Below are 17,311 nucleotides of genomic sequence, written 5' to 3'. Positions count from 1 at the left end.
TAGATTTGAAAAGACTCAAATCTGGAAAGGCGCGTGTATTTTCCGGAGATACCACGGAATACATCGAGCTGAATAAAGAAAGAGGTGTGCTGCTTATAAAAGAAAAAATAGACCGGGAGTCTTTGTGCGCAAAAATAACGCATTGTGCTCTGCACCTCCAGATGATACTTGAGAATCCGATGGAACTGTACACAATTGCAGTCGAAATCAAGGATATTAATGATAATGTTCCAGTTTTTCCGACGGAGGAAATTCGTTTTGAAATAAGCGAGTCGGCTATGACGGGCGCGAGATTCATGTTAGAGAGAGCAATGGATGCGGACGTCGGTACCAACGGACTTCAAAGCTACTCACTTAAACCTACAGATCATTTTGTGTTAGAACTGCAAAATCACGCAGACGTCGATAAAAGTGTAGAAATGATTTTACAAAAACCACTCGATAGAGAAAAGCAGGAGACCTTTACATTGTTACTAACTGCGATGGATGGAGGTGAACCGGTTCTGTCTGGTACTGTACAGATACACGTCACTGTTCTAGATGTTAATGATAACGCTCCTGTCTTTACGCAGAAACTCTATAGGGCTACATTAATAGAAAATGCAGCTAAAGGGACCAAATTAATCACGGTGAGCGCCTCTGACGCGGATGAAGGTTCTAACGGACGGGTAACATACTACATGTCAAAAACAGTAGATCGTTTGTCAGATTTGTTTATTGTCGATCAGTATAGCGGTGAAGTTATTTTAAACGGGCAGGCTGACTTTGAAAAGCGAAACCAATATCAACTTGAAATTCAGGCAAAAGATAATGGAGGCCTCTCCGATTCATGCAAAATTATAATTGATGTGTTAGACATAAACGATAATAAGCCATCTATAACTATCCTATCAATGTCCAGTTCTATATCTGAAGAATCTGTTTCTGGTACAATTATAGCAATGTTCAAAGTAAATGATCCGGATTCAGATGCAAATGGAAAAGTTCAGTGTATTATAACAGATAATATCCCATTTACTATCACATCACCGTCTAATTATGTCTTTAGCTTGCACACAGATAATAAATTAGATAGAGAGAGAGAAGCTGAGTATAACATCACTGTGACTTGTTCTGATGAAGGAGTTCCCTCACTGTCCAGCAGCACTTCTCTCCGTTTACACATATCAGATGTTAATGACAACGCACCTGTTTTTGAGAGAAATAATTACGAGGCCTATGTGGTGGAGAACAACACACCAGGTCTCTCTATATTCACAATGAAGGCCAGTGATGCAGATTACAACCAGAATGCTCGAGTGTCTTATATTTTAGAAGAGAGCAACGTCAATGGACTTCCTGTGTCATCGTATGTGTCAGTCAGTGCTGATAGTGGAATCATTAACGCTGTGCGCTCTTTCGACTACGAGCAGTTAAAGGACTTCCATTTCCATGTCAGAGCGCAGGACGGAGGCTCCCCTCCACTCAGTAGTAACGTGACAGTAAAACTTACAGTCCAAGATCAGAACGACAACGCTCCTCAGGTCCTCTACCCAGTACAGACCGGTGGCTCTGTGGTGGCTGAGATTGTGCCTCGTTCAGCAGATGTGGGTTATCTGGTCACTAAAGTGGTGGCTGTTGATGTGGACTCTGGACAGAACGCCTGGCTCTCCTACAAACTCCAGAAAGCAACAGACAGGGCGCTGTTTGAAGTGGGAGCGCAGAATGGAGAGATACGAACTGTGCGTCAGGTCACCGATAAAGATGCCGTGAAACAAAAGCTCACTGTAGTTGTGGAGGATAACGGACAGCCGTCTCGCTCAGCTGTAGTTAACATCAATGTAGCTGTAGCAGACACGTTCCCTGAAGTGCTCTCAGAGTTCACAGACCTCGCTCGTGACAATAATTACAATGATAATCTGACTTTTTATTTAATCTTAGCTCTGTCTGCTGTTTCAGTGCTGTTCATTGTTTCAATAATTGCAATCACTTCAGTAAAAATTCACAGATGGAGGCAGAATAGACTGTTCTATAAATCCGCAGCAAATCTTCCCGTTATTCCTTATTACCCACCAAGCTATTCGGATGGCACTTTGCAACACATGTATAACTATGAGATGTGCGGAACCACTGACTCGAGGATGAGTGATGTAAAGATTGTCAGGCCGTACAGCCAAAACACACTCGGGAGTGTGAGTCTCATGGGCACTGTGCAGAGAGAAAAGAGGGAAGTGGAGGACACTGACCTGCTCTCAGAGGTGAGATTGCCTTGTAAAGTACTAGTTTAAAATCAAGCAAGCAACCAACTTTAAACAACAATTTATAAATTTATTTCCATAAGAACAGGAATTGTGTGTGCTATAGGCCTTCATAATAACATATGAGATATAAAATTATTATTATTAGTATTATTATTATTATAATTATTATAATAATAATAATAATAATAATAATAATAATAATAATAATAATAATAATAATAATAATACTAATAATAATAATAACAACAACAACAACAACAACAACTATTATTATTATTATTATTATTATGGCCCATATTTCCTGCTCATTTCCTTTTTCTTTTTAAATCTGACAAATCGCTGATGCACTGCATCTAGACAACTGTAATACTCCAACCGAACCCTGAGTGTCGCTGTCCATTTCATGGAATTTTGCTCCTGTATTTACAGCAACATAAAGAGGCACGATACATTAAATCTAGCCCACTTTTATCGTTTCTCTATTTCAGTGACGTTTTAGTGAGAGCTACTAGCAGTCAGAGGGAAGTGTTTCATGGAACAAGTGATCTTGGATTATATTTCTATCATTTCCCTATTTGATATTTCACTATTGCCTTTGTTGGACGTCTGAAACGTTTGAAATGGAGACGGGAGAAAAAGGCAGGCTGCTTAGACTGCGGATGTGGGCAGGATGTGCTTTGGTACTGTTTTCAAACCTCGTAAGCGGGCAAATTCGTTACTCAATACCAGAAGAGATGGCCGTTGGCTCTTTTATCGGAAGTATTTCTACAGATCTTGGTCTCGAGCCGAAAAGACTGGTATCGGGGAAAGCGCGTGTATTCACTGCGGACGGCAATCAGTATGTGGGACTGGACAAAGAGAAAGGACAGCTGGTTGTAAAGGAAAAGATAGACAGAGAGCAGCTTTGTGGAGACATGTCTGCATGCAGTGTCAGTTTTGAGGTGATCCTTGATAGCCCGATGGAGCTGTACCGCGTTACGGTAGACATTTTAGATGTAAATGACAACAGACCCGTGTTTCCGAAGAGCGAAATAAATCTGGAAATTAGTGAGTCTGCACTCGTTGGGGCTCGTTTTTCTTTAGCCAGTGCCATTGATCCAGATGTGGGTGTAAATTCGTTACAGAAGTACACTTTGCAGCCTACTGATCATTTTAATTTAAATGTTCAAAATGGCGTGGACGGGAACAAAAATCTAGAAATGGTTCTTCAGAAAGCACTGGACAGAGAAGAGAAAGTGCAGCATCATTTGACACTGACAGCTTTAGATGGCGGAAAACCTCAGAGATCTGCCGTTGTGAAAATAAACGTTGTAGTGCTCGATGCTAATGACAACGCTCCTGTGTTTATACAACGCTTATATAAAACATCTGTTGTTGAAAATGCACCGAAAGGTACAGTCATAACGACAGTCAGTGCGACCGATGCCGACGAGTCAAATCAAGATGTTCGGTATTATTTTGAGCACGCGACTCCAACTGAAAAAGCTTTGTTTTCTATTGACACAGAATCTGGAGAGATAAAACTTACAGGTGATGTGGACTACGAAAAACATAAGCAGTTTAAGATCAAAGTGCAGGCTAAAGATCACGGAGGGCTGACGGACACCGCCGAAATACTGATTGACGTCATTGATGTAAATGATAACGCTCCGAAAATCGCAATCATGTCTTTTTCTAGTACTGTCTCCGAGGACGCGGAACCTGGCACTGTGGTAGCCATGATAAACATACAAGACCTTGACTCGGGCGACAACAGCAGAGTGACGTGTTCTATTCAGCTTAACACTCCGTTCAAAATTGTGACGTCATTAAGTAATTACTATAACCTCGTGACAGCTTCGGCACTGGACAGGGAAGACATAGCAGACTATAACATCACAATAACGGCAGTAGATTCTGGAAGCCCAGCACTTTCAAGTAATGTTTTACTCTCCATTAAACTATCAGATGTGAATGATCATGCACCACAGTTTGAGCAGGAAAGCTATAATGTGTATATAGCTGAGAATAATGCAGCCTCCATGTCTGTTCTCAGAGTTAAAGCAGCTGATGCAGACTGGGGACTGAATTCTAGAGTGTCTTATTTTCTTGTAGATGGAGAGTTAAATGGAGCACCACTGGCATCCTATATCTCAGTAAATGCAGACAGTGGAGTGATTTATGCAGTAAAATCTTTTGATTATGAACAACTCAAATCTTTTAAAATTCAAGTCAAAGCTCAAGATGGAGGTTCACCACCAATGTCAAGCAACACAACATTAAACATATTAATTCAAGATCAGAACGACAATGCTCCTCAGGTCCTCTACCCAGTACAGACAGGTGGCTCTGTGGTGGCTGAGATTGTGCCTCGTTCAGCAGATGTCGGTTATCTGGTCACTAAAGTGGTGGCTGTTGATGTGGACTCTGGACAGAACGCCTGGCTCTCCTACAAACTCCAGAAAGCCACAGACAGGGCGCTGTTTGAAGTGGGAGCGCAGAATGGAGAGATACGAACTGTGCGTCAGGTCACCGATAAAGATGCCGTGAAACAAAAGCTCACTGTAGTTGTGGAGGATAACGGACAGCCGTCTCGCTCAGCTGTAGTTAACATCAATGTAGCTGTAGCTGACACTTTCCCTGAAGTGCTCTCAGAGTTCACAGACCTCGCTCGTGACAACAATTACAATGATAATCTGACTTTTTATTTAATCTTAGCTCTGGCTGCTGTTTCAGTGCTGTTCATTGTTTCAATAATTGCAATCATTTCAGTAAAAATACACAGATGGAGGCAGAATAGACTGTTCTATAAATCCGCAGCAAATCTTCCCGTTATTCCTTATTACCCACCAAGCTATTCGGATGGCACTTTGCAACACATGTATAATTATGAGATGTGCGGAACCACTGACTCGAGGATGAGTGATGTAAAGAACATCAGGCCATACAGCCAAAACACACTCGGGAATGTGAGTCTCATGGGCACTGTGCAGAGAGAAAAGAGGGAAGTGGAGGACACTGACCTGCTCTCAGAGGTGAGACTTCTTCCCAGGAGCTTTAATTGCAGTCTTTGTGCGCAGGTAATATGTGGTCCATCCTGAAGTCCCAAACTTGGTTGTGTTTCTATTTAAACAGAAAATAGTATGAAAAAAGTATCTTTGTTTATATGGATTGAGAGAGAGTTTTAGAGTATTATTGAGAGTTATATTATATTATTATATTATATTATTATATTATTGAGAGTATTATTTCAAAACAGTATTGGATATTTTAAAAAAGGTGCACAATTTGTATGAACGTGATAAAATTAGTGCAGGTTTGTCTTTTACTTCAAACACATCACTACATGGCTTACACTGACCCAATTTCCTCTCTCCCCCTCTCTCTCACAGACATACACACACACAGGCACACACACACACACACTGCCCTAATAGTCTGCTCTAGTGCTTTCTCTGCTGCAGGAATGGCCTTTCTTTGCAGATTTTTTTTAAATGTATTACAGTCATTCCATCAAACATAAGCATGAAGATGTTTACTGTTTGGAAACTCAATGGCCAGCCAAGACAGAATGTTTCTATATAATAAATAAGTCAGTGTTCTCATTTGTGCAGTGTATTAAATGTTATCTATCACTGAGTCACACTATATACAGAGATCTTTGAATTACTGATCTGTACTGAAGGAGACATGGAAGACGTCTTGTAAAAATTCTCAGCTGCCCTTTTGTTCTGTAAATAGTATCAACAAATTGTATTGGGTTTTTCTGTTGAAGCCTATTGAGAACTGGGAGTGGCACAGCTGCATTAATGACACATCTGTCTGACTACAGCCTGGTTTTTGTTCATATTGGCAGCCTTAGTTTGGTCAGGATTTTTGGAGCCAGTGCTACAGTGGACTATACTGCTTCTGTTTCAATGTGGGTGTATCTGAGTGAGCTGCTTGCTGCAGTGAGACTGTGCCAGGTCATACTGGTTGCCATGGAGACACCGTCTAGAGGTCTTAAAGAAACATGATCACATGGTCCTGAAAAGTTGATGTTTTTAGAGTGGATCAGGAAAATTTTTTATGGATCTTTACATGGATATTAATATAAAGAAAAAGCTTTCTTTGTCATTTTGGTGAACTGTATTTATGTCTTCATGAAGCTGAAAATTCAGTGTATGTTATTGACAGAAAAATTACATTTTTGACAGTTCAGTATTCTGTAGAATTTTTGACTGCCTCTCATATCTAGTATAACACACCAGCACTGAATATTTACTACCGTTATAAACTGGTGTATGTTCTGTAAAATACACACACACACTCACTCACACACACACTCACACACACACGCACACACACACGCACACACAGATCGGCTCATTTTCTTTCATTCTGAAAGCTCATTTTATCTTTCAGCAGATTTAGAAATGAATGGAGAAAGAATCTGTCCATTTGTCCAAGTGCCATGTTGGTGCTGTCCAGGGTCCTGCAAGCTTGATACTCTCTAGCTTTTTCTCTAGAGGTAGCATGGGGTCTCGAATCTTACAGTATAACATACTTTATATTACATTTAACACTTTATTTAACTAGCAATCCTCCTGAGTTGACACAAAACTAAAAATCTCACTTATTCTGACAAACATTACTGTGACAAGGCAAATAGCCTAATTGAAGAAGTCAGTAATAAAGATTACTGCTTTGATACCAGGTTGTGAGTAGTAACATTTGAAAACAATCCTGGACCTCCTCTATATAATTCACAAACTCCTGCACTTCCCCAACATTCACAACCTGGTATGCAAAGCACAGCTGCAGCCTTTCTGTCTGATTTAGCTGCTATGTGAAAAGTGCAGGAGAAGAAACACATTCATATGGAAGAGGAAGCAGGGAGTGGCTTCTTCAGTAAAACCTTTTGTTGTCAGTTCACCTGATAAATGCTGCACATATATCAGTCTGCTAATCCGATTGTGATTCCTTTATAAAATCCTGCACTAAAAGTCGTCGAGCTGACTGTATTTCACGGTAGTAGACATGCTTGTTTAGTCTGTTTGTATTATTTCTTTGTGTTTATCCCACATTTGTTTATAGGCCTCAAAATCATTTTAACCTTGCATTTGATTCCTTCTCTGTTAAACAGCATTATCTCTGAAGCTTCTCAAAAAAACATCTTCTCCACCTACAGATTATCAGACATATAATGTTTTTCTTTCTCTAATCTCAACATGAGGTGGATGTGTTTCCATGGCAACAGACTAGTCTCAAGGCAGACTGGTCCATTATCTCAATAAAGAGGGGGGGAATCAGTTCCACTGGGAGTTCGATGTGCTGCTGATTGTGTTAAAGCCCCTTCCTCCCTTAGCCTCTCTCTCTACCACCCTCCTTCGCCCTTTGTCTTTGTATGCGCATGCGTACTACGTCTTCAGCTCTCATGCTCCCTCTTGTGTTTGTTATGATAAATCGTTCTCTTATTAAGCTCCTTTTTTATGTGGGATATTTTGTTTTGTTGATTTTTAGTTTATAGTTCTTGATCATGTGTGATATTCAAGATGTAACACTGTCGCTGTAAACCTGTCTAACCATTTTTTTCTGCCCTTCTTTCCATGAAATTCACCCACAATCTCCTGTGTTTCTCCAAACAAGGTAAGCGCTTATATATTTTTAATAATGCACACACACTGCACTGCAAAATACACACACCATAAAATAGAAGAAAATACCTTCAAATAACCAGAACCTACACGGAAAGCATGGAAATATATAGCATTTCCAAGAAAAAAAAAACTCAAAGTATACAATATTTCTATACAGTATTAAAGCAGCCTATAATAGTATTTATTTATACACTGTTTCATCATAACAAATCAAATTATAATTAAAAAGTATTACACTTTACATCAACACATTCATTAGTAACATAATGAAGAAAAAAACGATTTTGTATAATGTTCTTGATTAGTTCATGAAACCATTATTTATATATGTAGTGTGTTATAATATGTTATATAACAGACTCTTAATCAAGGTAAGTCATCAGCACATGTTTGGAAATAGTTGATAAAAAGTGGCAATGCAATTTCAGCTACTGTCTCACAACAGCCTTGTGCAGATTAATTACATCTCATACTGATCATATGCAGAAACTTTCATTCGTCTTTTTGATATTAGTTTAACTTGCTAAATTGACTTGATAAAGATCTACGATAATATGAAGATTAATATGGGACTAATTCACCTTAAATGCAATATAATAAATATATTTCCAGGTGTTCCAACATTGACTGTCTGTGAAATTAATTTTCCCATGTCTCAAGTTTTGGTGAATTTAGAAATTAAAAAATTAGGGGTTGTTTGGTTTTCTATTTTAAATAAACATGCTCAAATTGTCAAAGACATACAAAGAAAGAAAGAAAGAAAGAAAGAAAGAAAGAAAGAAAGAAAGAAAGAAATGTATTTTTGGTTTAATAATTTGTAGCGTTTTAAAAGTTAACGATTTCACAATTATATTCAGTTGTTACTGAATTAATTAACCCTGTCTTATTTTAAAACAAAGATGTATTTATGTCTATCTGTGTCTTCAGCGCCACACACACGCTCGCGCACACACACACAAACACACGACTCGTTGAGAAACATTGCCATGGTTATCAAACGGAGTGCAGCTGCCCGACTTGGCCGCCTGTGTGGCGCTGTCCAGCTTTGTGGTGCTGAAATGCAGCGGAGTGCAAGAATCACCCCTCTTTTTTGTGTCTCATGGTTGCTTCCTTTGTTGCTTGGAAGATTAGCTCGGCTAAAAAAAATAAGCCTAGTCTATATAGTTTATTATTGTGTAGGTTGTCTGGTACTAACATACGTTTTGCTTTATTATTATTATTTTTTTGGTGCAACTCTTTAAATGCTGTGTATAAACCTGGGGAGATGTTCGATCTCTTTCTTATCTTCAGACACACACACTCGTGCAATTTATAATACAGTTGCTGCGTTTCCTCTTTGTCACCACATGACGGCAGATATAGCCCAAGTAGCCCAGAGTCATTATAAAACACAATTAAACAATATATTTTTATATATAATTTTACTACTACTACTACTAATAATATTAATAATAATAATAATAATAATAATAAGAAGAAGAAGAAGAAGAAGAAGAAGAAGAAGAAGAATCTAATTGCATTTCATCTAACTATTATTATTATTATTATTACTATTATTATTATTGTTGTTGTTGTTGTTATTATTAATAGTTAGATGAAATTCAATTAGATAATTATTATCATCATCATCATCATTATTTTTATTATTATTATCATTATTATATTTAATACTTCTTTCTCTCTTTCATTTTCTTATTATTGTTATTCCTTATGAAGAAGAGAAATAATAACAATAATAATAATAATAATAATAATAATAATAGTCAGATTATTATATTCTTATTAATCAGAACAATATAATATAAAATAATTATTCATTATATTATTCTTATTAATCTTATTGTATTCAACACTTCTTTCTCTTCTTAATTTTGTTATTATTACATTCTATATGAAGAAAAAAAGAATAATAATATTAATAATTAATATTACTATTAGTATTATTTATATATATATATATATATATATATATATATATATATATATATATATATATATATATATATATATATATATATATATAATTTTTATGATTATTTATCTACATATATTTATTTATAATAATAATAATAATAATAATAATAATAATAATACTATAGCTGTAGTCATTTGCATTTTATCTACCCATCAAAACATCTCTCCTATTCAAAAATCTCACGTTTTTCGTTGCCTGTACAGAAAGGCTTGTGCTCCTTTAACACACAAGCAGGATCTGACTGGTTGTCGCTGAGCTTGGTTGCACCAATGAAGTGCAGAGCTACACAAAGAGATCTACTCCCTCCCTAGTATGTGTGCTGTTATGCTGTGCTCAGTGCTAAGGGAAAGCCTGAGCTAGTGCGTTTCCAACAAAAGGAGCTATTCCTTTACACTGGAACATGTATGCAAGATACGACTTGGGTTTTTGTCTTTACCATAAACACTGTGTAACGTTAGAACATACTGGATAATCGTTTTGCGTTGTCCGAGGCAAGATGGAAATTATGATATTTTTCAGGAGAAGGATATATTGCTGTTATTTCCTTCTTGTGTGGAATACAATAGAGGCGCACGTCCGCTATGTCATCCCAGAGGAGCTGAGGGGAGGATCGGTGGTTGGAAATATCGCTAAAGACCTTGGATTGGATTTATCCGAGGTCGGAGATCGTAAACTGCGTATAGCCTCCGAGTCGGGTAAGCAGTACTTCAGTGTGGCCGCGGAGAGCGGAGAGCTTATTGTGAATGAAAGAATTGATAGAGAGAGCCTTTGTGGGCAAACAGTGCCGTGTTTACTGCCTCTGGAAGCAGTTGTAGAAAATCCCTTGCAGTTACATCGAGTTGAGATTGAAATACAAGACATTAATGACAATACTCCGAGTTTTCATTATAATCAGCGCATATTAAATATTCCTGAGTCAATAAACCCTGGTGCAAAATTTCCTCTCGAGAGCGCGGACGATCCTGACGTCGGATCAAATACTTTGCAGTCTTATACTCTGGGAAGCAATAAATATTTTGTTTTAAATGTAAAAACTCAAGATGGCATAAAAATTCCCGAATTAGTGCTTGACAAACCGCTCGATCGAGAAAAGCAAGCCGCTCATAAACTGATACTGACGGCGGTTGACGGCGGTAAACCGGGGAGATCTGGCACTTGTGAAGTTAATGTCATAGTGCTTGATGTTAACGACAACGCGCCGCAGTTTGAGAAATCTTTTTATGAAGCAAACGTGGCTGAAAACGAACTCGTCGGAGATGAAATCATCAAGGTTAGCGCTATTGATTTAGATGAGGGAGCAAACGGGGAAATCGAGTATGTGTTTACGGACAAAACATCTGACGTAATAAAGGACATTTTTAATATTAACCCGACTACAGGTGTGATTAGTGTAAAGGGGAAACTCGATTTTGAACAAGTACATTTATACAAATTCGACCTGATGGCCAAAGACAGAGGAAACCCGCAGATGGAAGGGCATTGTAGTGTAAAAATTATGATCAGTGACATTAATGATAATGCTCCAGAAATAGTCATTACATCTCTCTCGAGTCCAGTGCCCGAAAATTCCCCAAATAACACCGTCATTGCGCTAATTAGCACTAAAGATGCAGATTCCGGGGAAAACGGAAAAGTTAATCTCAGCGTGGCTTCCGGTACACCATTTAAACTGAACCCTTCTCTGTCTAATCGTTACACACTGGTTACAAACGGTCCATTAGATCGAGAGAAATATCCTGAGTATGAGATCAAATTAAATGCAATTGATTCTGGTTTGCCAGCCCTACATGCAGAAAAAATTGTAAAAATTAGTATTTCTGATGTCAATGATAATCCTCCCGTTTTCTCCCAAAAGTCATATACAGTTTACACGAGAGAAAATACGGCACATGGGTCAATACTATGTTCTGTATTAGCACATGACCCAGATCTTGACCAAAATGCCAAAATCTCCTACTCCATTTTGGACTCAAAAGTTCAAGATGTATTTGTCTCGTCGTACACATACATAAACTCAGATAATGGTAGCATTTATGCCATGCACTCATTTGATTATGAAAAGATGAAAGTGTTTCAGATCCAAGTCCAAGCGAAAGATCACGGCTCTCCTTCTCTGAGCAGCAACGCTACTGTTCATGTCTTTATTGTGGACCAGAACGACAACGCCCCCGCTGTCATTTACCCCTCCGCGTTCATGGGCTCTGTCTCTCATCAGAGGATGCCCCGCTCTGCTAAAGCAGGACACCTCGTTACTAAAGTCACAGCAGTGGACGCTGACTCTGGCCATAACGCCTGGATTTCCTATCGGTTAGCGGAGGCCACGGACGTGTCTCTGTTCACTGTCACTTTACATACAGGAGAAGTGAGGACTAAGCGCTCTGTTTCAGAGCATGACGACTCCTCTCAGAGACTGCTCATAGAGATAAAGGACAACGGAGAACCGGAGCAGTCCACCACAGTCACTGTGGATATACTGATAGAGGACGGCTTTCATGAACCAATCTCAGACTTTAGACACAAACACACAGAACCCGATAAGAAAAGCAGCAAAATCACGTTGTATCTCATCATTTCTCTTGCCTCCGTCTCCTTGTTGTGTTTGCTGACATTTTTGGTCTTGTTAGTAAAATGCGCTCGAAGCAGTAGAGGCAGCTCGAGTTGCTGTATGAGACGGAGCGATTGTGAATATAAAAACCCCAACAGAAACCTGCAGATCCAGCTCAACACTGACGGACCCATTAAATATGTGGAGGTGCTGGGAGGAGACATGATGTCTCAGAGTCAGTCGTTCGGCTCCTATCTCTCTCCAATGTCCGAATTCAGTGATTTCACCCTTGTTAAGCCCAGCAGCACCACAGACTTTACAAACACTCTAAGCGTGCTTGATGCGTCACTACCGGACAGCACGTGGACGTTTGAAAGTCAGCAGGTGAGGAGTGATTTTTGTTTATTTTCATGTAGTGAACATTATTGTTTTAAATTTTACATTTATGAATTTCTAAAACCTTTTAATGGCACAGCTCTCTGGTTCACTTTGATCTGACAAAACAACTCCTGATTACTTGTACATCAAATGATGCAGATTATTAGGCTACAGAATACTGTTCTATGACATGTGAACGTATGTCATCATTACAGCCTACTATCCTTCAGTTTTTTGTTTTTTTACAAGCACACACACTTGTAAATTGGATAAAACTCTTTCTAAAGCATAAATAATTAGCATATAAACAGTGACTGTTTTTTTCTATTTTGATATTCCATTTTTTTGTGTTTAATTAACGTAGAGGGATTACATATTTCTTAACAGAAATATTTGATGGTTATCTGCACACATAAATGTCATTATCTAGGTTTCACTTAGCTTGTGAAGTAAAACCATTCCCAATGCTCTGATTTTGAGTACCTTGTTTCTTCTGGCTACTGTTTCTTTAAGATATTGCACTCTCCACTTACACAGTCTACTGGTGCGCTGTCCACCAATCAAGTGCTAAACCGCACAAAGAGATCTACTCCCTCCCCTTGGAGCTCTGTTGAGCACAATGCTTAGACCTACACACACGGAGATGAATGCATTGCCTTGTACGAAGCAATCTGGTAACGCTAGTGACGTTAAAATCTAAATTTACTCTTTATAGTATACGTGTTTTAAATAAAATGCGCTCCAGGACACCGAGACACTCGAGAGACGGACAATTTTGGAAATGAGGACTCAAATAGGAAGACGGGGTGTATTTTTACAGGCGCTGTGGCTGCTCTCTGTCGTTATTTTGTGGAAAGAATCAGACGCGCAGCTCCGCTACACCATTGCAGAAGAGCTCAAGGAGAGTTCCGTTGTAGGAAATGTAGCAAAGGATCTGGGTTTTTCTGTATCTGAGATTTCGGAGAGAAAATTGCGGATAGCGTCTGAATCCGGTAAGCAGTATTTCACTTTGGATTTAGGAAACGGCGAGCTGATAGTGAAGGAGGTCATAGACAGAGAGAGTCTATGCGGACAAAGCAGCAGTTGTGTGCTACCGCTGCAAATCATAATCGAGGATCCGCTGCAGTTTTACCGTGTGGAAGTCGAAATACAGGATATCAATGACAACTCTCCACGTTTTCACGCAGACACAAACACCGTAGACGTGCCAGAGTCGACACCGACAGGAGCTAAATTTCGGTTAGAGCCAGCGCAAGACCCGGATGTTGGATCAAACTCGGTACGGACGTATGCGCTTAATAAAAACGAACACTTCGTACTTAATATTAAAAATAACAAAGATGGAACAAAAATCCCTGAACTTGTGCTGCAGAAAGCGTTTGACAGAGAAAAACAGGCGGTTCATCAACTGATTGTAACAGCTATCGATGGGGGTAATCCGGTTAGATCAGGGAGTGCTGAAATTACAGTAAAGATTCTAGATATCAACGACAATGCTCCTGTATTTGATCAAGATTTATATGAGATTAAAGTCATGGAGAACTGCGCTCCTGGTACTCTGATATTAACTGTTAAAGCAAATGATTCAGATGAAGGGATGAACAGTGAAATAGAGTACTCGTTTGGGGCACACACTTCAGACGCCATTTATAATTTTTTCGCGATTAATTCAGCGACAGGCGAATTATCCGTTTTAAAACATCTGGATTATGAAAGCAGTACGTCATACGAATTTGATATACGAGCTAGAGACAAAGGGACTCCTGTAATGGAGGGACACTGTAGGGTTCAAATTTCAATCGTGGATGTGAATGATAATACTCCAGAAATCATCATCGCTTCCTCACCTAAACCTGTGAGAGAGGATGCGTCTGCTGGCACCATGGTGGCGCTGATAAACGTGAAAGATTTGGATTCGGGTGATAACGGAAACGTAACTTTAACCATGGCGGGTAATCACGCTTTTAAGTTAAAACCAACGTTTGCTAATCATTTCGCGCTTGTTACGGATACAAAGCTAGATCGAGAGAAGTTTCCAGAGTATAATATTGAACTCATAGCCTCTGACGCTGGATCGCCTCCCTTATTAACAAGCAAAATTGTCAGAGTTATGATATTGGATGCAAACGACAACGCACCTGTTTTTTCTATGCCAGTGTACTCCATTTATATTAAAGAAAACACGGCACCGGGATCAATATTATCGACTGTATCTGCTTCGGATTTAGACACAGGAGAAAATGCTAAGATATCTTATTCAGTTGTTGGGTCAAAAGATCCTCTGCCTGTTTCGTCTTATTTTTATATTAACTCAGATAACGGAAGCATTTTTAGCATGCACTCATTTGATTACGAAAAGATGAAAGTGTTTCAGATCCAAGTCCAAGCAAAAGATCACGGCTCGCCGTCTCTGAGCAGCAACGCTACTGTTCATGTCTTTATTGTGGACCAGAACGACAACGCCCCCGCTGTCATTTACCCCTCCGCATACATGGGCTCTGTCTCTCATCAGAGGATGCCCCGCTCTGCTAAAGCAGGACACCTCGTTACTAAAGTCACAGCAGTGGACGCTGACTCGGGACATAACGCCTGGATTTCCTATCGGTTAGCGGAGGCCACGGACACGTCTCTGTTCACTGTCACTTTACATACAGGAGAAGTGAGGACTAAGCGCTCTGTTTCAGAGCATGACGACTCCTCTCAGAGACTGCTCATAGAGATAAAGGACAACGGAGAACCGGAGCAGTCCACCACAGTCACTGTGGATATACTGATAGAGGACGGCTTTCATGAACCAATCTCAGACTTTAGACACAAACACACAGAACCCGATAAGAAAAGCAGCAAAATCACGTTATATCTCATCATTTCTCTTGCCTCCGTCTCCTTGTTGTGTTTGCTGACATTTTTGGTCTTGTTAGTAAAATGCGCTCGAAGCAGTAGAGGCAGTTCGAGTTGCTGTATGAGACGGAGCGATTGTGAATATAAAAACCCCAACAGAAACCTGCAGATCCAGCTCAACACTGACGGACCCATTAAATATGTGGAGGTGCTGGGAGGAGACATGATGTCTCAGAGTCAGTCGTTCGGCTCCTATCTCTCTCCAATGTCCGAATTCAGTGATTTCACCCTTGTTAAGCCCAGCAGCACCGCAGACTTTACAAACACTCTAAGCGTGCTTGATGCGTCATTACCGGACAGCACGTGGACGTTTGAGAGTCAGCAGGTGAGCAATTATTAAATAAATATTTCAGAGAGCAGATACATTTTTATTATGTGCCTTTTGTGTATTATTTTGATCATTATCGTTAAAATGTTTTTGTTAAAACTTTGCTACATATTTACAAGAGAAATAAACAAAACTAGTAGAATAGTTTGTTCAATGACGAAGTCTCTTAAATCACAGGCTTTGACTTACTAGCTAAAATTCTAAAGCAGTTAGCTAGATTGCTACATGGTTTCGCTACATGCTAAAAAAAAAGTGGAATATCCAAGGCGTAGGTTACAATAACATGACATTTATGGGCTAAACATCCTGTACACAATGTGCAGGCAGTATTTCAGCAGCTCACCTGTAGGACTGAGGAAATGCATTTCGCCGGCACACTGCTTCTTTAAAAAAAAGGAGTCCGGTTACAAGAAACTTCGGTAAACGCCGCCATGTTGTCGCGTTTATATGCAAGGTATAAGCGCCATCTGCTGGCTAACTTAATTAGCTACGCTTCTGTTTCCAACTGTTACGTTTAATAAATACTTAGAACACAAAGTGAAGAGAAATACATTTTTCATGTGCTACTTTTTCTGTAAAAATTTAGTCTGTTGGTCTTTGTACAGAGTACAGGGGATTATAAATTACACTAAAATGCTGTCGCAAGGTATCTAACCACGCCCCTTATTTATCGTGACAACTGTCTCACAGGTTTTCCGTTTTAAGCATGCAAAATTCATACGATTATTTACGTAATTAATTAATTCTACATCTGTGTATATATATGTCTTCTATCTTTTAAAAATAACTTACATCATTTAAGCTGCATAATTGGACATATAAAATTGTACACTTAAAGCCATTTAAAATGATAAAAATACATCAACCATATAGAAGGCAAGTATCATTGAACCCCAGCGACAAAGAAATGTGTAGTTTGTTACTATTGACAGTCTATAAGAGTAAATAAAGTTTGTTTCTGCAAACATTCTGCAATATTATAATGCTATATAAATTGAAAGGTAATTCAGATTTTAATGAAAGGGTCCAGCTCTGTGTGTGTGTGTGTGTGTGTGTGTGTGTGTGTGTGTGCGTGCGTGCGTGCGTGCGTGCGTGTGAGAGAGAGATTGCTGTTCTTAAAATTGGTGCTGAAACCGGTGAGCTCAGAAAATTTTTAATTACTTTTACTTTCAATTTTAATTAACCAAATATTTCTATTTATATGAATGATTCTACAAAATAATTTTTAAACACTTTATTCTGGTTGTGTCTTTGGAAATATGTTTAGTTTTTTTTTTTGTTTTTTTTTGCGTCGTGTCATTTACCACTGTGTTATGACTGCAGACG

General features: G+C 39.0%; 3 protein-coding genes across 44 annotated transcripts in view; all 3 read left to right on the top strand.

The window, feature by feature from the left end:
- LOC132862894 (protocadherin gamma-C5-like) overlaps window positions 1-17,311 on the top strand; it is a 212,980-nt gene that overhangs the window by 165,745 nt on the left and 29,924 nt on the right. The window contains exon 1 of one of the 42 annotated variants that reach the window (XM_060895258.1): window positions 2,692-5,254. The exons of 40 other annotated variants lie outside the window; for them this stretch is intronic. In XM_060895258.1, the coding sequence (XP_060751241.1) occupies window positions 2,861-5,254 (2,394 nt within the window). In that variant the 5' untranslated portion in view covers window positions 2,692-2,860. Of the gene's footprint in view, window positions 1-2,691; window positions 5,255-17,311 lie in introns of those variants that run through there. One more of the 42 variants, XM_060895282.1, reaches the window with a different exon arrangement.
- LOC132863637 (protocadherin gamma-C5-like) lies at window positions 10,183-13,370 on the top strand. The gene is made up of 2 exons (XM_060896564.1): window positions 10,183-12,769; window positions 13,294-13,370. The coding sequence occupies exons 1-2, from the start codon at window positions 10,330-10,332 to the stop codon at window positions 13,368-13,370; spliced, it is 2,517 nt and encodes an 838-aa protein (XP_060752547.1). The 5' UTR covers window positions 10,183-10,329.
- LOC132863165 (protocadherin gamma-C5-like) lies at window positions 13,385-16,009 on the top strand (the record flags this gene model as incomplete). The annotated part of the gene is given in 1 exon segment (XM_060895792.1): window positions 13,385-16,009. A coding segment is annotated over 1 exon segment (2,472 nt), but the record flags the coding sequence as incomplete, so codon positions are not given.

Source organism: Tachysurus vachellii, chromosome 20, assembly GCF_030014155.1.
Source record: "Tachysurus vachellii isolate PV-2020 chromosome 20, HZAU_Pvac_v1, whole genome shotgun sequence".
Lineage (NCBI taxonomy): Eukaryota > Metazoa > Chordata > Actinopteri > Siluriformes > Bagridae > Tachysurus > Tachysurus vachellii.
Note: the sequence above shows the minus strand (reverse complement) of the source record. Positions and strands in the feature narration are given on the sequence as shown.